Source organism: Hippocampus zosterae, chromosome 11 (genome assembly GCF_025434085.1).
Source record: "Hippocampus zosterae strain Florida chromosome 11, ASM2543408v3, whole genome shotgun sequence".
NCBI lineage: Eukaryota > Metazoa > Chordata > Actinopteri > Syngnathiformes > Syngnathidae > Hippocampus > Hippocampus zosterae.
In genome coordinates, this window is record NC_067461.1 from 4,111,550 (window position 1) to 4,133,811 (window position 22,262).

The 22,262-nt window shown below is 45.0% G+C and overlaps 1 protein-coding gene across 2 annotated transcripts in view; it reads right to left on the reverse strand.

Moving 5' to 3' along the window:
* Positions 1–3,778: 3,778 nt before the first annotated feature.
* Positions 3,779–22,262, reverse strand: part of insyn2ab (inhibitory synaptic factor 2Ab) — a 31,889-nt gene continuing 13,405 nt past the window's right edge. Inside the window, exons 4-6 of one of the 2 annotated variants that reach the window (XM_052080881.1) lie at positions 20,813–20,884; positions 6,733–7,193; positions 3,779–5,983 (exon numbers count right to left, since the gene is read on the reverse strand). In XM_052080881.1, coding sequence (XP_051936841.1) covers positions 7,010–7,193; positions 20,813–20,884 — 256 coding nt within the window. In that variant the 3' untranslated portion in view covers positions 3,779–5,983; positions 6,733–7,009. Of the gene's footprint in view, positions 5,987–6,732; positions 7,194–20,812; positions 20,885–22,262 lie in introns of both variants that reach the window. The other variant, XM_052080880.1, reaches the window with a different exon arrangement.

Genomic DNA, 22,262 nt, shown 5'->3' on the forward strand with positions numbered 1-22,262 from the left:
CTTTGGTATAAGATGGCAGCAAATAACTACTTCTGTCTAAATGAAACCTCAATACCACATTGTTCCTTGGCACCAGGATGGCACAAGATGGTGGTAAAGCACTGCTTTTGTTGAAATTAAGCTCTTTTGTCAAATGAATACTTTTATTTTGGAGGGAAGCTGGTGGACGTGATATTGAGTGATTTAGTTATTTAAGATGCAAGCACAAATGCTCACGCGGCCACTCATTATTGGACACTTTTGTGTTGCGCATGTGTGTCAAGTCAAGCTGCCAGAGATCGGCGACAAGCGCGATCGGCGCCGTTCGTCATCCAAATCGTTGAGTCTTTTGTTTTTTTTTTCTTCCCCTGTTGACACCCGCCATATGTTTGTCACATGGTGTGGCGGCGACAAGATGGCGCGCCGGCCCTATTTGTTATCACGCCGCCGGCACGTCGCGTCCACCCTGTCGACGGATCGCCTGTCACGCTTTGTTACGCCGCCCGTCGTTCATCGGCCTCTCACCGGTCACACGGCAAGACGCTGTGACGCTTAACTAGACTGCCCTCCCCAACCCTCTCCAGGGTACGTGCTGGATAAAATATACGTTGAATAATTCAGCCAGGTTATTAGCGTTCAATGAATGTTTGCTTGCCCGCGAGCCCTAAATGAGTTTCAAGAGTTTCTGTTTAAAAGCTTTACATTATGGATTGGAGTACACAAGCAGAAAAACATGGATGGGGCGTATTAGCGCTAGCGCTTTATGTTTTATTCAGTCGAAAACAAGAGGGCGGCTAACCTGCAAGATGTTATTAGCAGTGTTTTTCTTGTTATTTATATATAGTCGCAATCTGGCTTTTTTCTTTAAACAAAACCTAAATATGTTTCAAGTTTCATTGTGGTCCGATGTGTGTGTGTGTGTGCACCGTTTGTAATGGCCTGAGAACATGGCCTACCTCCGCTACTCAACAGATGTACACTGGTAAGCCCATTTGGATGTATTTGTTAACCAAAACAGAAGCTGGCAAACAGTGCTCTTCCTGGTCGCATTGACAGAATATTTATCACAGTCCATCCATCCATCCATCTTCTACCGCTTATCCGGGGCCGGGTCGCGGGGGCAACAGCTTTAGCAGGGAAGCCCAGACTTCCCTCTCCCTAGCTACTTCGTCCAGCTCTCCCCGGCGGATCCCGAGTCGTTCCCAGGCCAGCTGGGTGACATAGTCTCTCCAGCGTGTCCTGGGTCTTCCTCGGGGTCTCCTCCCGGTGGGACATGCCCGGAACACCTCACCGGGGAGGCGCTCAGGAGGCATCCGAATCAGATGCCCAAGCCACCTCATCTGGCTCCTCTCGATGTGGAGGAGAAGCGGCTCGACTAGGAGCCCCTCCCGGATGACCGAGCTTCTCACCTTATCTCTAAGGGAGAGCCCGGACACCCTGCGGAGAAAACTCATTTCGGCCGCTTGTATCCGGGATCTCGTTCTTTCAGTCACGACCCATAGCTCGTGACCATATCACAGTATTTCCTCTAATTATGGCCTCAACTGAAGTACATGCCTTGCCTCAATTCATCACAAGGGAGGCAATCCACTTGTGCCTTTAGATTTGAGTCAAATTTGTTTTGTTCCTTGACCATTTTTCCAAATAATTTTCCCCATTGAAATGAATAAAAATGGCATTAGTACATTCCAAAATTCACCCCAAATCTTTTTTTGAATTAAAAAAAATATCCCTCTATTATTTTGCGCTTTCTTAAAGATTAAGCTGTGACATCATTAACAATCAGCTTCCTATTTACTTATTTATTTTTGCTTCAATTCAGTGCATATTGTGCTGCTCCGGGTGGCAGAATAATTGGCATACATCATACAGATACTGTACATGTTAGTGGTCAAAACACCTCCTCACAATCTCAGTAAATCTTTTTTTTTTTTTGAGGATAAAGAATATATGCCTGCGAATCAGTCTACGTGTGTTGCACCACCGTTTCCTCGTTTTCTAATTATGACGTTTTCTAATTATAAATCTCAAACGGGTGAATTTGACACAATATATCACAAGCGTTAAGAGTACAATTCTTGCTTTCTGCCTTGTTAATTCTTACTTTTCCACAGGCATTTCTCCTTTTAAATTTTTGTGTGTGTGTGTGGTCGCTGATTGATTAAACATTCATCCCACGCCATGCAGGTCATTTGGGAGGGCTGATGAAGTTACTGATAGCGGCCCACATAAAAATGCCTCTCACACTCCGAAATCCCGCGCAGCAGGTCATTTTGTTCTTATTATCCTCCCGATGAGCCTTCTCCAACATGATGTGGGTCGCGTGTGTGTGCGTGGTGAGCAATCTGCAATGTTTGATGGAGTCCTGCAAAGTCGGCGAGCCTCTTTATGAGGTGATAATGAGCAGTGCTCTCCTCGTACATGCAAATGGTTGACTTTGTGCCACCCGTGTTTCCCCCATTTTCATCTTTAAAATCCACATCGCGCTACTCAATTTGTCACATTCTCACCGAGTTGGCCGAGCGCAACCGGAGTGGAACATCTTACAAATGGAATTTGATCACGACGTGATGGATGATGTCACATGAGAACTCAGTGAAAGACAAGATAAGAAACATTTATTTGTCTCACAATGGAGAAATTCCCAATTTACAGCAGCGAAATTACAAAAGGGAGAAATGGAAGAACAAAAAGGAGAAATTTGAAGAGTTTTAGAATGCTAGCAAAATTTGAAATGGAGCTAATTTCACCAGTGACTTATTCGTATGTGTTAGCGTTACTATAAAATGAAATGTTACCGGTTCAAAGTTTTATTTTTTTAGACTGTTCTGTCAATTCAAAATCAAAAACGATGAGCTTACCTGTTGAGCAGAATTTGGGAAACTCGTGACTCTAGCCACTCTAATCTTGTCCAGGTGTGCCTCATTGTCTCGTCATTTTGTTTATGCTGTGGTAGACTATAAATCCATTTTTTAAAAAAAACGTTTGGGGACCCAGATTCTTTTATTTTGTGTAGCCACTTGACGAAATAAAATTGAGTAAATTCATCACATCCTTTTTTTTTCCCAGTACCATTCTCCGTCTGTAAAAGGTCATGACCCCAGTGTAGCTGGGGAAAAAAAAATCAACTCTTGCAAACAAAGAAACCAATGACTGATACTGTTGGGGAAGGACCCAGCAAAAAGTACGGGTTTCATCAAATTAGCAATAATTATCCCAAATGAGAAAAAAATTTCCAACTGCGACGCCTCAATTTGGCTCGACAGAAAATGAGATTTTCCATTTGTTTACAAGCGAGGAAGAGACAGCAAGCGCGTGGAGCTAAACGCGGTGAATTATGAACTGTGGAAATAAATAGATTAGGGGAATGCTGTGGGAATCAAATGCCGTGAGAAAAAGAGAGAGCGAGAGGGAAGGCAAGCGGCGCAGCAACAAAAGAGAAGGAAATCTGCTGAGTCTCACGAATAATGACAGGAGCGGGCACACCGCAGGGGGTACGATAAAGACAAAAGGATAAGAGATGCACACGGTTCGGTCACTCTGATGAGCTGGACTCCCACCCTCTACGATCCTCTACGATGTATGCTCCGCACCTCTGCAGCACAAAAGAAGCCACGGGGAAGGGTTGATGACTGACGGGGTGTCGTTAAAAAGTATTTAATTGAGATGTAGAAAGAGAAGAAATGAAATCACAATGTTGTCACAACTGCACAGTTTGACGGGTTACATCAAGTTGGTAAAATGACACGACGTAATGACAAGGCAAGGTCAAATTAATAATTTGGCGCTTTTTTTTGGGTTGTTGCCAAGGAACTATGTTGAAGTGAGTTGAGGGGCTCCTTGCAGACAAACAGAGCTTTGCTACCTTTGGGCACTTTGTTGCTATGGAACTATGGTAGAATCAGTTGAGGAGCTTCATTAAGATTAGTGCTTTGCCACCATTCTGTGGAATTTCATCGCCGAGGAACCATGCTGAAGTGAGTTGAAGACAAAAAAAAAGTAGAGAACTATGAGGAATTTCATTCAGACAAAAGTAGTGATTTGCCCCCATTTGAAGCATTTTGGTGCAGAAGAACCATTTTGAAGTTGAAAAGCTTCATTTATAGCAGAACTTTGCCACCATCCATCCATCCATCTTCTACCGCTTATCCGGGGCCGGGTCGCGGGGGCAACAGCTTTAGCAGGGAAGCCCAGACTTCCCTCTCCCTAGCTACTTCTTCCAGCTCTCTCCGGGGGATCCCGAGGCGTTCCCAGGCCAGCTGGGTGACATAGTCTCTCCAGCGTGTCCTGGGTCTTCCTCGGGGTCTCCTCCCGGTGGGACATGCCCGGAACACCTCACCAGGGAGGCGTTCAGGAGGCATCCGAATCAGATGCCCAAGCCACCTCATCTGGCTCCATATACTAGCATTGTCATGCCAAGCAACTATATTGAGTGAGTTGAAAAGCTTCATTTAGACAAAAGTAGAGCTTTGCTACCAGGTGGCATGTTGGTGCCCACCAACTATGTGAAACTAAATTGAGGAGATTCACTTAGACTAAAGCAGAGCTTTGCCACTGTCTCGTGGCATTTTTGGTGCTGAGAAACAATTTTAAGGCGAGTTGATGAGCTTCATTGAGACAAAAGTAGAGCTTTGTCACCCTCTTTGGGTATTTTGGTGCCACGGAAAGACATTGAAGTGCGACGAGGAGCTTCATTGAGACATAATTAGTGCTTTGCTACAATCTTGCAGGATTTTGGTACCTGGGAACTATGTTGAACTGGGTTGAGGGGCTTCACTCGGATAAAAGTAGTACCTGGCTTTATTGTACCGGCATTGTGACAGCATGCTCTTTCAGTACAACGGCCACATTGGGTACATGTAAAAAATATATATCTTTGCTTGGCTACAATTCTGCTTTTGAGATTGTTAGTTTGAGCGACTGAACGGCAACTAGAAATGTTATGTCGTAAAGAAGATCGCAATGTATTCCTCTTGGCATCCTCCAGTCGTTTATATACGAGAGAAATCTGCAGGTGACATGGTAAGAGAATATTGTGACATCCATGAAAACAAAAACTTCCTAAGCTTGCGCCCAAGCGTGAACACATTGATTTCTACCCACTGCTGCCTCCGGAGGAGAACAGTGGCATTTCAGTACAAGTTCATCATGCGATAAATGATCATCACAACATCAAGAAGGCCTTTCAAAAACAGCCTTTACTTCCCACCGGGACTTCCAAAGCATCACATCATCCCCCCAAAAAATACAAATACAGTATGTATGCATGTTTTGTTAAAAACGTGAGCTCATCCAGAAAATACCTTTTTTTTTTTAAAATGAAGGAGAGACTCACTCATGCCTTTTTTTTTTCCACTCTGCCAAATTGTCATTATCTTTGCTATGAATACGTTAATTAAAATTGAAAATATTGGCTGTGGCTGTATTAACTCGGTATATTTTCTGCAGGGTGTTTTTATTAATTTTTTTTTTCCGGCTGGTTCATGCGCGACTATTTTTATAACCCTGACTTGATCACCTCAACTCCACCTGAGGCATAAAACTACAAAATTCAAGCACCTTTTCTCCATCATGTCGCTGCTCAGTCGAGCCTGCAGAAGATCCTTTACGGTGCAGTAAACACAGCCAGTGCGCAAAAAAAAAAAAAACATTCATACATTCTGAACTCTGTGTACCATCCATTAAGGTGGCGGTGGAGGGGGATGGGGAGTGGGAATAAACATGATGTCTTGTCTAAGGCGATGTCGGTTGGTTGTTTGCACGGAGAGCTTGAATTCAAAGTAGTGACAGAAGACGAAAAAGCGGCAGGCGAGTCCTCGGCCCAGCGGGAAGCGCCGTGCTGAACGTCAGTGCTTGACACGTGTTCCTCGTAAATAGTCAATTGTTGTGCTTTGCCGGAGGTGCTGTCCGTTCAACGCTTACACCTTCACCAATCAAAGCCCCCCCCCCCCCCCCCGGCCCCCAAGCCCCTTTCACGTGGCGTCTCCTCTTGTTGCCAAGCGGTCTGCTGTCAAGGCAGAAAAGAAGAAAACACGTTTGGCGTCAGAGTGTGAATTCAAAGTACGCAGGTTCTATATCTTTCATAAAATACAGTATTTAGATGAGTCTCCTGTACGGCGACGGAATACCTGATGAGAAACAATCAAAATGAGTCTCGATATCGAAATGTGTTTTGATCCATCTGTAAAATGTCCACGTTTCAACTTTTTGAGGCGAATCACTGAAATGAATCTTTGGGACGGACAGCTGCGGTGTATACATCCGAGTTGATGAATTCAACCATAATTTCTTGGGAAACTAAGCGAGGTTTCGACAAGTGTGTTTCACTTTTATGTGGCACTAGCAGGCTCGGAGTAGCCCCCTCTGAAAGCACCGTGAAAATTCCCGATGGGCTGCCAGATCCTTAGAAGTGATATCGGTACTTGGTATCGACCTGAAAAAGTGATATCGGTACTCGGTATCGGTCTGAAAAAGGTGATATCGGTACTCGGTATCGGTCTGAAAAAAGTGATATCGGTACTCGGTATCGGTCTGAAAAAAGTGATATCGAACGCACTTTTAAAAAAAGTTTTTACAACTTGTATGACAGCTATGAGGTGCCAATGAAAAGAAAAATTAGACTCGGACGCTTATTGAAATAGAATTTTGGATGGAAGAATTGAATTTTCAATCCAAACAAGTTTGAGCAACGTCTGCCATTTCGCCACAGCAAAGGAATATTTGTGCAAAAAAATGTATCGGTGCGAGGCTCACCTAGATTTGCAGGTGTTCATTTGTCCTCCCCAGCTAATGAGCCAGAAAAAAGTTTGGCATAATTTGAAAGATAAATTTATTTTTGTGTGTTTTGTTTTCTCCCCGCTGACTTGCCGTGCAGTCTCAGCTCAAAACCCGGCAAAAATGAACGGTTCTCTACTGTACTCTTATCCATCCTCTTGGCTTGGTTCCTCCTCCGGAATTTTCGTTTATCCGTTTTGAGACGAGATATTAGGGAGCCCGATAAAAGGCCGTTTCCAAAGCATTCATGTTCCATTCAAAGGAACCACAGTTTCCAGCGGGCGTGCTTCTTAGAGTCAGACTTGGACTTGCGTTTGGGAGTGGATGTGAAGACTTCGTTGGAGTAAGGCAGGGCGGGACTTTGTCGGCTGTCCTGGGGGCAAAGTCTCTTCATCAGCGGTTGCAGCTTGTCTTCCTGCAGCTTAAAGTCCAACTCCACGCTGCAACGAAAGCAGAGCGGGAAAGGGATTAGACCAAGTCTTTCCAGCACGCGCTCTGACTGGTTACGGTTTCACTGTCACAAAAATGAGAATGTGACATTGGCACCGTATTTTCGGATGCCAGAGGAGTGATTGATTGTCTACCCCGTGACCGGAATTAAAGCTTGTTGTGTTTGAAGCTGCGGCGCCAAACATACCCTACAAGATTTTGATTTAAAAATTCCAAAAACATGCGTGGCAGGCTGATTGAACACTCTAAATTGTCCCTAGGTGTGGGTGTGAGTGCGAATGGTGGTTGTTCGTCTCTGTGTGCCCTGCGATTGGCTGGCAACTGATCCAGGGTGTCCCCCGCCTACTGCCCGAAGACGGCTGGGATAGGCTCCAGCACCCCCCGCGACCCTAGTGAGGATTAAGCGGCTCCGAAAATGGATGGATGGATAAATAAATACATCGTAATATTCATTCATTCATTCATCTTCTGAGCCGCTTGATCCTCACTAGGGTCGCGGGGGGTGCTGGAGCCTATCCCAGCTGTCTTCGGGCAGTAGGCGGGGGACACCCTGAATCGGTTGCCAGCCAATCGTAGGGCACACAGAAACGAACAACCATTCGCACTCACACTCACAATTAGGGACAATTTACAGTGTTCAATCAGCCTGCCACGCATGTTTTTGGAATGTGGGAGGAAACCGGAGCACCCGGAGAAAACCCACGCAGGCCCGGGGAGAACCTCAATCGGTTGCCAGCCAATCGCAAGGCACACAGAAACGAACAACCATCCGCACTCACACTCACAACTAGGGACAATTTAGAGTGTTCAATCAGCCTGCCATGCATATTTTTGGAATGTGGGTGGAAACGGGAGCACCCGGAGAAAACCCACGCAGGCCCGGGGAGAACATGCAAACTCCACACAGGGAGGCCGGAGCTGGAATCCAACCCGGTACCTCTGCACTGTGAAGCCGACGTGCTAACCACTGGACTACCGGGCCGCCTAAATCGTAATAAAAATCATAAAATTAAAATACATGAATCCAGTCAGTGGAACCTGAAATGTTTGATTGTTTATTCGTCATTTTTACAAAACCGAATTGCTAGCCTGCTGCTACCGCATTGCTCTATACCCATTCGAGTGTCAAAAGAGAACATCGGTGGCCACTAGTAGCTAATTCAAGGTTGTCGCTCGCTTGTTGTTAGGCAGAATTCATGGCATAATAAAGAGTCACTATGCTGATTCCTTAGCTCGACTACTGTGGGCCTTGGGCAGAATCTATTTGCTCGTTAAGTGTTTCTGGCGTGTTCACTCGTTAGAATTTGTGGCCTAAGACACACTTCTTTGGTTCTAGCGCACACTACAGCAGATAAAAGACAGGGAGACACAGCATTACAGGAAGTGAGTGAGCTATAGCTAGTTAGCATTGTTGATGTGGTCCCTCGACGAATTTGTGGCCACTCGCTTTGCCGTTTTCTTGGCTCTACTGGCCCATACAGCAGAGAAAAGACAATAAGAGTTGACATCAAAAACATTCGGAAGCAATGTAGCGTTAAGCTAGTCCGTGGACCTGATCACTTTTTGCTAGGCAGCATTTTTGGCATTAGCCAAAAACACCAGACAAAAGACAATCAGTAGGGAACATAGTCTGAGAGGCACAAACTATTGCCTTTTACCTGATGTTAAATCACCACTTCATTATTATCCAATCTATATATATATTGCGCGTCGTCCCGCACGCGGTCTGTCCTTCCGTCTGTCCCTTTTCAAAACGTACCTACTTCACCGCGCCGCTGCGCGCTGCCACTGCGCCGCTCAGGCAGTGGCTCACGACAATCGCGCGGGCATCTTAGCGAAAAAATGTTGTCTACCCACAAACATTGCAATAAAATTGTTAGTTATTTAGTAGAGCTAAACATCTCTTTATTTTCGCGATAAGCAATGAAGATGAACAAAAAGTTGAACCAAGCAACAACACTTTTGTGGGCCAAAGGCCCACCTTACCAGCCTTCCGCAGGAACTAGCTGATGAGCCGCCCGGAGGGCGGCGAACCAGCTAGTTCGCTATAAGGCACTAGAAAGTATTTTTCTAGTCTTAATAGGATGTCAGAAGATGCGCCTCGTCTTCCGGCATTTTCAAACTTTGACGACTTGTTTTTTGCGCGGCTGTCACACGCATCACTTTGTGTTTCCTGGCTTGTTCTTTATGTTAATAAGTCACAGATCCAGATGGAAGCTGGGAGGGAAGCGCATATCTCTTGTGACACACAATCCCTGAAATTGCTCCAGTCGGCATTTCACACGCATGCAGTCAAAGGGCTTCCCCCCACCCCGACTAGATTATCTTTCCATTTTTAAAAAATATGCTTTCGCGGGTCTTTGCGTGCGTGCGGGTGGCTTCACCCGACCTAGGACCGTCCACATCCGTCACTCTTAATCCCGAGCTGGTCATTGTGTGACATTTTTGTAGCAGCACCCGACTTGAACTCTCTGACCGATTAAATCTGCCCGGCCCGAGAGAAGTGTGCATCTTAATTCCAAGCAAATGCAAGCAGGCAGAGGCCAAGCATGCCATGATTAACTGCGCAGAGTGGAATAAATTTATCATTAGACTGCATTTTCTTTTGCCGTATTGCTATTGATCTGCCGTGTTGTGTTAATGTATTACTCCATAACCATGCACTATATTCCAAGACGGTCATAGCAGGAATATGAAATCAAGAACGTCGGGCAATTTGCCTGCTAAGTCAAGTCAAGTCAACAGTATTTCTCGAGCACTTTCAAACAGCCATCGCTGCATACAAAGTGCTGTACACGGAGCGATTTAACATACACAATAAACAGTAAGACGAATCGGTAATAAAGGCGGTAGAAAGCACCAAGCAGTAAAATCAAGAGCAAATCTAAGTCATGCTAACATGACTGCCTTCACCTTAGAAAGAAAAAAAACGTTTGGGGTATTTTAGGGGCCATTCACATTCCTTGACAACCCTGAACACAACATTAAAAAAGGCTAACTGGATTAAAGAAGAGACGTAGCCAAAAGAGGCGACATCGAGGTTGACCTTGTCGGCAGGCAGATACTCGCTTGAGCATTACTCCCGGGGCCTGATGGGGATAACTACTGTGATGGGCGGCGCAATTAGCCCGCTGACGGATCCGCAACAATCACAGTGACATAATGAATCCCGGGGACTCGTCTCAGCTTGCCGATAAGTGTCAGTTAAGAACGGAAGGCTAATAGAATCATAACGGATCGCTGGGTAGTATTTTGGTAGACTGGAACGTCCTACAGCTTTTAGTATCTGATGGACCCCCCGCGATCATCAAGATGTTCATGATAATTATCAACGATGTTTAATTTATCAGCAATGAGGATACACCCTTAGCTCAGCATGTTAGCTAGCTACTAGCACTGAAGCTATGCGCTATGAATACTTTAGTATATGACCAATGGGGGGAAATTAATGTCTTCATTAACTTGCGGGGGGGGGGGGGGGGGATTAATGTATTCATTAACTTGCGGGGGGGGGGGGGGGGGGTAATGATCTTTCCAAATTCGACCGCTACAAGCAGCTTGTGACTGAACAAAGTGTTTGTCAAGTCATATCTAGCAGAAAGTATGTCACAAAACAGAAAGGACGACGGACATGATTTAATTTAAGAGTAGGAGCAATGACGTAATGTACATACATACACACGTGAATGGAACAAAATATACACACACACACACGACTTAATACTACTACTACTAAATAGCGTGCAAATAGTTTGTCGAGTTAGTCATATATAAACTTGGTGTACTAGTGTTTATTTGTAAATACATTATCTTGACATCATCGATGCTGTTGGTATTTTCGAGAAGGACTGTTGAGATGTTGACATTTTGTACTTTCAGCGTTTGCATAAATATATTTTCTGCGAGCCTTGAAAGATCCGTCAGAATGCTCTAAACTGGCAAATTCTCTCTCTCTTTTTTCCTTTTTAATGGCCGGCATTGAATGAGTTAACGACAGCTGGACCATCAGTCTTGCTTGCTTTTGTTTTTCTTTATGTACAATGTCTTTTACTCTCACCGTGTGAACAGGCAACGCATCGGTATGGAGCACCACCAAATAGCCCCAGTAATTATTACGCAATTAATTACTTGGCTGATCACTGCAGTTAGTGGATACCGTGAACAAATGCCCGGGCAGAAGACGCCGTTTATGGCAGGTGGTTTAAGGGGGAAGGGGGGGCAGGTGTTTGAGCAAATGTAGCCAGTAACTACATTTTCACACAGCAGCTGGAGACGCAGGAGCTTTTCTCGGGTGCTCAAAACGGGAGATTCATCATTTGTTTATATAGGTGGCGAGAAAAAAAAATTCCTGCTTCCGTGAACATTCATTGTAAAGTCATATCTCCACCAATGACTTTCCCTTTGGTCATTTCACACTTGAAAAGTCCTTGGTTGAGGCGCAACAGTGTCGTAGTACGCTGATGATACAATCGCCAGAGTTGACGCCGTTTCCTCTCATGAGAGTTTGAAGTGTTAAAAAAAACAAACAAACAAAAACTAAATTTCCCCACAGGTTATGTAAATGCTATGCAGAAAATCTTGCCTTTGTCATGTAAATCGCAAGCCGGCGGCGTCTATTACATGCTCCGCGCTACACAAACACACAGGCAAAAGCCAATCTCATTAATGAGAACAAAACAGGATGCACAAATCTTAACAATTGTTCGCCAGAACAGCCTCTGCTCTGCCGCCTCAGCGTGGGACACCGGCGCTAATGAGCTCCCTCACTCTCATCACACTACACCGTGGCTACATTTCATATCACTTGACTGCTTTTCAAACTTATTGTCTGTTCCCAATTGAGAACGCTACCACTGTGTATTTTTATGCAAATGGCGTTTTGTTTGGCTTTTGTTTTTTTTGTGCTTGTTTTTGTATATAGTTCAACAGCATGATTGCAGACGATCCCTGTAATGATGTAATCAAGCATGTTGTGGCGGACCCAGTGGCAGGCCGCTCGTAAAGTGCAACGGCGCTCTTACAGCGCTGCTGTAAATGTGCTTTAAGAATAAGTGGGCCATAATGCCTCCCCTTCGCTAACGTGATGGTGCTCTCAATGTACAATATGCACAGGAAATTACAGCGGCGTGCACGTAGGACAGTGTTCTTTGCGATCGAATTGGGGAAGACCCCCAAATAATTATTCAAATGGCCTGGAAAGTATATGCATTGTTTTAAACTCAAGTATCCAATAATCTTAAGATACTTTAATAAAAATTTAAAACTCATCTTACATCAGTCTTAATAAATTACGTGTCAAGACACACACACCAACACATTTACATGAAACGTGAGGACGCTGGTGTGCATGTGACGGCTTCACAATTTGAAATTGTCAATTTGTGAAACAAAAATACCAATTACTACTTTCCTATTCATTATTTTATTGTTTTTCAGTCGGGAAGACAAAGTCTCATTGAAAAACACACATAGTTGTGGAAAAATAAGAGCACTGTAAAATGATCTGTTTTTCTTATTTTGAGTATAATAAATTTTACGGCGGCCCGGTAGTCCAGTGGTTAGCACGTCGACTTCACCGTGCAGAGGTACCGGGTTCAATTCCAGCTCCGGCCTCCCTGTGTGGAGTTTGCATGTTCTCCCCGGGCCTGACATCAGTATTAATAAATTACTTGTCAAGACACACACACCAACAAATTTACATGAAACGTGAGGACGCTGGTGTGCATGTGACGGCTTCACAATTTGAAATTGTCAATTTGTGAAACAAAAATACCAATTACTACTTTCCTATTCATTATTTTATTGTTTTTCAGTCGGGAAGACAAAGTCTCATTGAAAAAACACACATAGTTGTGGAAAAATAAGAGCACTGTAAAATGATCCGTTTTTCTTATTTTCAGTATAATAAATTTTAGGGCGGCCCGGTAGTCCGGTGGTTAGCACGTCGACTTCACAGTGCAGAGGTACCGGGTTCAATTCCAGCTACGGGCTCCCTGTGTGGAGTTTGCATGTTCTCCCCGGGCTTGTTTTCTCCGGGTGCTCCGGTTTCCTCCCACATTCCAAAAACATGCATGGGAGGCTGATTGATCACTCAAAATTGTCCCCAGGTGTGGGTGAGGGCGTGCATGGTTGTTTATCTCTGTGTGCCCTGCGATTGGCTAGCTACCAATACGGGGTGTCCCCCGCCTACTGCCCAAAGACAGCTGGGATAGGCTCTAGCACCCCCGCGACCCTAGTGAGGATGAAGCGGTTCGGAAGATGAATGAATGAATAAATTTTAGTCTGTTAATTAGAGCAAATGCTAACTAGCCAAAGCCAACAGTGGCGATAAAATGAAGCAAATGAAGTTTGTTTTACTGTTTCACATCCACAGGTTGGTTAGTGGGCACCCCAAAACGAGCAAAAGTTTCATAAAGTAATCCGGAAACGCAAAATGAAGCCAACTGACATGACGATCGTGCGCTTGTTAGCATGCCGTTAGCATGATGGCCGAGTGCTCGTTCCCGTTTGTACACTTACGTTAAAAGTTCCAGTGCTGCCATATGGTAAAAAATGACTCGCGGAATGATTCTTATCCCATCAAACTGCTTGTTTGGAACTAACTGTTGCATAATCTGCATTTAGTAATGTGAACACGAAGAACACCGGATGAAAAAGTAAATGCCGTGGGGCAAAAAACGAATTTCTGCTCTCCTCCACTGTATTGACAGAAGCAGCAGACAAATAACCGAAGTGTCTCAATATCAGACCAGGAAAGTGAAAAATGTCTACCAAATGACCTTTTCTTTCATTTCTATCCCGGTTCGATGCAAAAATTAGAGCGCACGGTTATTTCCCTGATTCATCATCCACATGTTGAGACTTTTTCTCCCGTCTTTTGTTTTGCCAAATATGCACCCCATTTGAAGCGGTGATTTATGAGAGTCGGCGGCATTCAGGAGGATGGGGTGCGGGGGGCGGGGGGGAGGGGGTGTGTCAGGCAGGCGAGAGCTGAAGTCTGGATAGGAAGCAGTGACTCTGATTGAGCACCTCAGCTCGGCAGCTGCCGGATTCCTGATTTTATCGGACGTACACTCCAGAAGTTGTAGTGCTCTGAAATTAAAGGGATACATCTCAGGGGATTCTAATCTATGGCATGGCTGTGACACTCCTGCCGAGCCGACTTTGAGCAATAATTGATTTCTCCTCGTGACACCCCCCCCCCCCCCCCCGACCCCCGCCTGGCCACCACCGACTGTTTCAAATGTACGTCAGTCACACTTTGTCTTCACCGCCTGCCACCCGGTCAGCCGCTTAGCTTGCAAGTCCGTGTCGGAGTTGTAATGGAAGATCCTGCGTTTACAATATTTATGTGATTTTTTTTTTTGCCTTCCAAACAGAACGCGGAAAAGCAGGACGTTGCGCAACATAGCATCCAATCCACCCATTCTCTACCACTTATCCTGAACTCATTCAGTACCAGCCAATTCTGGACCTAGTCTCAAAAGACGTTTAAAAACGTCTTCGGGAGTGAATGAGTCATACAAATCACAGTGGACTGTAGGCAAAAGACAAACTATAGGTCCTTAATTTTTGGATGATACATTTCAAATTTGTGGCACTGTCATGAGCCTGTTAGCCGTCTGTTTTTTTTTTTTTTTATTCCAATTGCCCGGTAGTGTGGTCAGCCAGATTTTTAAGTGGAGGAGAAACAGGAGAGAGACGCCGGACTATTGCCAACTCGCCAGCACTCCCCCATGTCCTGTTTTGGCTCATTGTGTGCTACTTTGCTTGCTTTATATCATTTGTATGCTGGCGTTTTCTTCCCCTTCTTGGCGGTTGCTCGCATAAATACAGTTTTCTGTTCATCTTGGTCCCGTTGCTGTTTCTAAGCTCGTGTACTTCAGATTTAGTTTCTTTCATCAATTCGAGTTACACTTTGCCCTTCACTTGTATGGTATAGACGCAGTCCTTATTTTGTTCGTCATCTTCTGCTGGAGCTTAACCTTATTAAGATTAAGATTAAGAAAACCTTTATTAGTCTCGCAATGGAGAAATTCCAGATTCACAGCAGCAAAGTTATGAAAGGAAGAAGTAGAACAACAAAAAAATAGGAGCTGCTGGAAAGGCAGCCACTCTCGCGGCGCCATTTTGAAGTCAAAAATAACAAAAATAACACAAGACAACACATAGGACAGAGACAGTCGTGCAATCTTCACCACTTTTCTGCATACACTTTGTTGTCTGAAGCAGTTATAGATGAAAGAGGAGAGGATCAAAGTGTCCTTTCACCAGTGGATCAGAGACATCATGCTGAAAAATGTGCACACGTCTGCTACAAGCAAAGTTTGAAAGCAAACACGAAGCTGTAGCGTCCAATGACGAAAAGAGATTAGTTCACTTCTCCTGTCCAACATAATCCGCTTCAAACTCCAAGCCGCGACTCCCATGCTACCTGGACATAAAGAGACTTTGAGAAGATTTGAAAAAAAAAAAAAAAAAGGCAACCATTCACATTCACGCCTATGGACAAGGGCAGCGTACCACGACGCTATCAGTGTCGTCCTGTCATCTAACAATTTTATACATGGCAACACCAGTCTGGTGTGACGTATAAAAGAAAAAAAAACGCTTTCAACAGAACAAGGTGTGAGAAGTAAGTGTCGCCTTGTCAAACGTCACACCTCTGTTCTGCCTTTTCTGACATTCCCTCGCACACGAGCGACTTTCACGGCGCTTTCCCGGTGTAACAATAGAGCAGGGATTTCATTCTTCCGTGCCTTCCGAAAAGAAGGCGCCAAAGCGGGACGTTGCTCTGTCCCAAGTACAGTACGTGTCGTACGTACGTCGCGAACCAGGGGGGTGAAGTAATGAGATCGATGTGGTGTCAGCGAGACTGTGATAATTGCTTTCAACACAAAGGGGGCCTGAACAGTGAGTCAGCTTAGTATCCCCCCCCCCCCCCCGACATGCTGGCCGTGTTTTGCCTATGAATCGACCCCAGAAGGCGAGAAATGTGCTGGTCCGCTTCAATAGGCTCATTCCACATTGGCACCTTACGGCAGTGCTTCTCAAACGTTGTGGGTCCAGGGACCCCTTTTGAAGGGATGAATTTTTCCAAGAACCTACTAGAAATGCCATTAGAAACATCCATCCATCCATTTTCTGATCCGCTTTATCCTCACAAAGGTTGCGGGGGAGTGCTGGAGCCTATCCCAGCTGTCTTTGGGCAGCACGCGGCGGGCAATGCCAGCCAATCGCAGGGCACACAGAGACGAACAACCATCCGCGCGCTCACACTGAGACCGAGGGATAATTTTGAGTGTTCCATCAGCCTGCCATGCATGTTTTTGGAATGTGGGAGGAAACATGTAGTACCCAGAGAAAACCCACGCAAGCACGGGGATAACATGCAAACTCCCCACAGGAAGGCCTGAGCCGGATTCTAACCCAGTACCCCTGCACAGTGAGGTCGATACACTAACCACTAGACCCCGGGCTGCCCTAATCACATTATTTGAAATTCATTCATTCATTCATCTTCCGAGCCGCTTGATCCACACTAGGGTCGCGGGGGGTGCTGGAGCCTATCCCAGCTGTCTTCGGGCAGTAGGCGGGGGACACCCTGAATCGGTTGCCAGCCAATCGCAGGGCACACAGAGACGAACAACCATTCACGCCCACACTCACACCGAGGGACAATTTAGAGCGTTCAATCAGCCTGCCATGCATATTTTTGATATGTGGGAGGAAACCGGAGCACCCGGAGAAAACCCACGCAGGCCCGGGGAGAGCATGCAAGCTCCACACAGGGAGGCCGGAGCTGGAATCGAACCCGGTACCTCTGCACTGTGAAGCCGACGTGCTAACCACTGGCCTACCGGGCCGCCCTTATTTGAAATTGAATTTGTATATTTAAAGTTACAGGAGCGAGCGGAAACGTTTTCAATTTGTGTTCCACATTACGAGGGAGTAACGATCAGATTAGCTAACTAGCAAGGCTAATTGCTACATTTTTATGCAGCCCGCTTATTTTCATACTCTCGGACCTGCGCAGACATACGAAGGCTGCGTTGTCTTGTCGGTCGGGCATTTCGCCGCTCCACAGAGCGCTGTGGCATGAACTAGTCGACTAATTGGTTAAACTCTTTGTGGGGATACATTTTTTTAAATACCATGGATTACAGTTTGTCTGACATACAGACGTCGAAAAAGTGGCTAATGTTACCGCCCAACTTTTACTATGGCTATGATCCGACCAGCTAAAGCGGAAAATTACATAGTCGTCCCTCCATTCTGCTCCGTGGCTTATTATACAAAACGGGCAAAGGGTGTAAAAAGCGGTGACAGTAGTTCTACTGAGCTTTTAGAATACCGGGCATCCAGGATATTCGTTGAATCGTGGGAAAAGATGAAAAGCGACCCTTTTGCTTCAATGGGCCCCATCAGCATCAGTCAGCCTGGAAAGGTTTGCGGTGAAGAGTGCTAAACTGTTTGGAGATTTCAAAGTGTCTCATCATGTTTTGGCAGAGATGGAGAGAGTGGCGGCAGATGGTCTGACTTGCCGACTCTGTTCAATGACTCTTTAAAAAAAAAACACACAGTTGGAGCAGCTGAAATAGGCAACAATTTAACGATATATGCCACATATGAAATGATGATGTCCCACTTGATTAGCATTTGGCTAATGCAGCGCGTCTTCATTGTGTTTTTAATCGCCGCTGGACATCTTGTGGTTTAGTGGCAGTGGGCGCCATTTGTTCCCTCGCTCAATTAAGTTGTTTCGGAGTTTGCAATCTGAGATTCGCCTCATTCCCCGTTGCTCCTGTAAAGCGCTCGCAGTGGCACGGTCGAATGAAGACGCGAAAGCACCCAAAAGGCTCGTGTGTACTCTTATTGATGTTTTACAAAGAGTCTTGCGGATGCCAAATGAATTTGGGTCTGACACCAGCCGTTGTCGCATTTTTCAGTGACAACAAACCTGAGCCGGAGAGACAAAGCGCTAGCAAACATTAGCTTTGTACATTTCGGTAGTTGTTTCAGTGTCTGGGTTTTGCGTCGAAAGGTCGTCGCCAGAAGAATCAACGAAAAGTGGGGGAGCTACAAAACACGACATTAAAATTTCATCTTTGCCCCCCCCCACCCCCACACACACACACACCGTTCCATTGCTATTGAAAATATTACAAGTTCATCATTTCAAAATGGGACTTTGTTGAATACACATTTTAGACTGCTGTAATATTGCTGTTTTTTTTCCACATTGTCTTTTTTATCTGGGCCCAAATGGGTTTGATTTACAGTATATGAGATCGTGACTGTCACCCAAAAAAAATAAAAAATAAAAAATAAAAAATAAAACACAGTGGGCGGCCCGGTAGTCAAGTGGTTAGCACGTCGGCTTCACAGTGCGGAGGTACCGGGTTCGATTCCAGCTCCGGCCTCCCTGTGTGGAGTTTGCATGTTCTCCCCGGGCCTGCACGGGTTTTCTCCAGGTGCTCCGGTTTCCTCCCACATTCCAAAAACATGCGTAGCAGGCTGATTGAACACTCTAAATTGTCCCTAGGTGTGAGTGTGAGCGTGGATGGTTGTTCGTCTCTGTGTGCCCTGTGATTGGCTGGCAACCGATTCAGGGTGTCCCCCGCCTACTGCCCGGAGACGGCTGGGATGGGCTCCAGCACCCCCCGCGACCCTAGTGAGGATCAAGCGGTTAGGAAGATGAATGAATGAATGAATGAATAAAACACAATTGGTCAAGACAAATTTCCCAAAAGGAACATTCAAATAGTGTACGTTCGCCCCTATCCTAACAATAACACTTACCCGAATATAAGTGTTGTCACCTCAAAAACACTTTCTAACCATCACCATAATGACCACCAAAAATAATGCGCCATAGTCTAGTCAACCGAAATGTTCATGAAAAAGCAAGACGGAGGATTCACTCATTAAAATTTCAAAACGATTGTACGCCAACGTAAGATTTCACGCTTAATACCTAAATAAACAGTTTCAAAAGATCAACCGCAGATGTCTTGTAGTTAAAAGTTAAATATAACTGAACCCCACTTAACAAATGTAGTGAGCCGGATGACTCGTTTGCATAATACTCGAGGAAGGCCGCAGAGGACTTTTTAGAATCACTGCCCGAGTATATTTTTCTTCCAAATGAGACTGCACCACTTGTAGTCCAAAAAGTCGTGATGTAAAAATGGCGATGCTTTGCATTGTCGCCCATGTCTCGAATTTGAAGAGGCCTTTTCTTCCCTGATCCGAATCCCTCATACTGCATACGGCTGTTTCTCATATTTTGCGAACCATCTCTAATTATCAAAGCACCTTTCATGATATTTTCAAAATGTCCAACTCTAACCCCCAACAATAAACGTATGGTCGCCTCTCGGTCCTCGTTAATTAAATCCACCGTTCTACAGTATGTCAAAGGCTTTTCCTCTTGAATGTGAAATGAAATACGAAATATTCATCTCTGTAGTTGAGCTGTGATTTTTTTTCCTCTCTCTCTCTCTCTCTCTCTTTTGTGTTCCAAATAAACCCCAATCTAGGTCAGCGAGAAATGCTGCATTTGTCGAGAGGGAGAGAGAAAGCAATTTGGGGAGGGCAGGCGGGCGGGGGTGAGGGGGGGTGTTCCTCGATTAAAATATCTTTTCACAGGTACAGAATGTGTCCAGTCATGTAACACAAAGCCCAAATAGTTAAGATGTTTTTTGTTGGATTATTTTTTTGTGTGTGTGTGTGTAAATTTTAAATGAAATAAAACCCCGGGCCTTGAGTCAGGACCTCCCTTCCCACACATTTTTCTGATTTCGTTTGAAAGGATTTTTTTCCCCCGAGAACGCTGACGTCCAAGCACAGCAAAGCAGCAGTGCATCCCATTTGCAACATAGGAAATTTTGCAATATGGAGACCATGTTTAAAAATAAAACCCCATTAATTTCATAGTTAGGAAAAAAAACACAAATTACATAACATGCAGAGAAAATATACGCAATTGGAGTCTGTGTTTACATGCATCTGCTTTTAAGAGGCGCAGCATCTGACTGAAAGTACACAGGCGATTGTGGCTCTCCTTTCCCACATCGCAGTTAGTAAATGTACCGCAATCCATAAAGAACAATCGCTTTGAGGAATGTTGTAACAGCAGGGAGCACAAAAATTATGACGTATTTCCCATCAAATAGACATGACATGTGGCGTCCCTCAAAGATCAGTCCTTGGACCCCTTTTGTTCAACCTGAGTGAAATGCTTCAGAATGCCAATGTTGGTTACCATGGCTAGTGTTCATCTATCTGTGTCAGTGTCTTACAGAACGATAGCAATGTAATAATAACGGCCATATTGCAATAATAAGACACTTATTCCCCTTACATTGTGCAGCTCATTCCGACATTTCCGCATGATGGCGTTGTGTGTCGATAACCGACCATTGCAGTTACAGTCCTCTGTATTTTGCTTCTATTTCCTTTAAATATTGATTCTCCTCTAAAATATTTGTGTCTCTGCGTCAACTTTGGCCGAGAGGATCCCTCGCTTACCGAGCCGAACCATCAGCGTGCAAAAACGGAACTAAATGCAGAATTAATGACACGCACCTGCAGTGTAGCTACCCACCTGTAAATGATGCATGCGCTGTTTCGACAAGTGTCACAGTTCGCCGTGTCTTGTCCTGTTCGGTAGGTGAGCCTGCAGAAGAAGATGAATGGAAAACAAAAAAAGATTAACGGCATTAATAGCTGCAGGCTGTGGGCCACCAGCCAAATTTGTTCAGGTTGTTTCGATAATCTCAGCTGTTTATTCCTAGCAGAGGGGGCTCGGATTTCCTTCATCAAATGTGGAGACGTTACATGATGAAATTATCTGTGGTGCTCCATAACATTGTTTGATAATGAGTGGCCTTTACATCCCTGTCGACACACAGGGATGTAATTCAGTGCAACATACAGGTAAGTCACGTGGAATGGAGAGTGTGTATTGTTCGTTTTTTTTCCTCCATTTTTTGATTGGCAGTCCAAAACTAAATTTAAAAAAAAAAGTGGCTGATGACTTTATTAGTCTTCCTTTTTTGCTGTCTTTCAAAATGTGATCCACATCCCACGAATAGAACAAGGGCTCCATCCAAGGTTGTTTCAATGAACGAAAATATCTGAAACTAAAACTGTGAAAGAGCATTTTTGTCAACGATATTAAAATAAATAAATGAAAATGCTCAAAAAGGTGGAAAAAAACCCCAAAACCTGTCATTTATAAAACTTCTCACAAAAAGCAAGTCACTGACTGGTATTTATTGCAAGACTGATCGTAGTCCACGCTAACGTAGTTTTGTTAACGATTGTTCCCAAACTTCCTAAAACCGACCGTTTTAAGAGTTAAGCTCTATTCCCATCGCTGATTGAAAACGGAACATTCAAATTATTCTTTGTTGCACGATAACAGATGACACCCGGATGAAGGTAAAGCGGCGTGACACCCCGACCCCCGACCCCCACTCCACATTGACCCAGGACACAAGCTTGTTACCAAAATAAAATCTAACTTCACTTAAATAGACAGATTCAGCACATGACTGGGCACCCGTTTCGACCCGTTATTCAACTCAATTGTTCGGACATGCGAGATAATCGGCGTGATAAATTCTCGCTTCTCTGCGGGGTAACGTCACCTCGAGGGGTGCAGTCGCGTGCGAGAGCATTTGACAATCCTCCTGACAGTTGTACTGCGCCGCATTAAACCACCGAAAACACGAGTGTTATGCTTTGTGAACTTGTCTGTTTTCTCCCCCTCCTGCCCGCCGGATTCGCAGGGAGGGGGGGTCGTGCCTCGCGAGCACCCATAATTGCCTCCTGTCACGGTCTCCCCTCGGCCCTGACAGATGAAATGCGGCGGGGTCCAACCTCCACGAGAGGTGACCTCCACGGAGGAACGCGAGAGGGACCGAGTGCAGCTGCTGATCGGCGCTCAAAGTCAGAGCGACAAACTCACCGATTGCGATACTTGAAGTCCACTTGTTATCTCCTGCGTCTTAATTGAAGGGGATTTTCCTCACGAGATCGAAGCTCGTCGG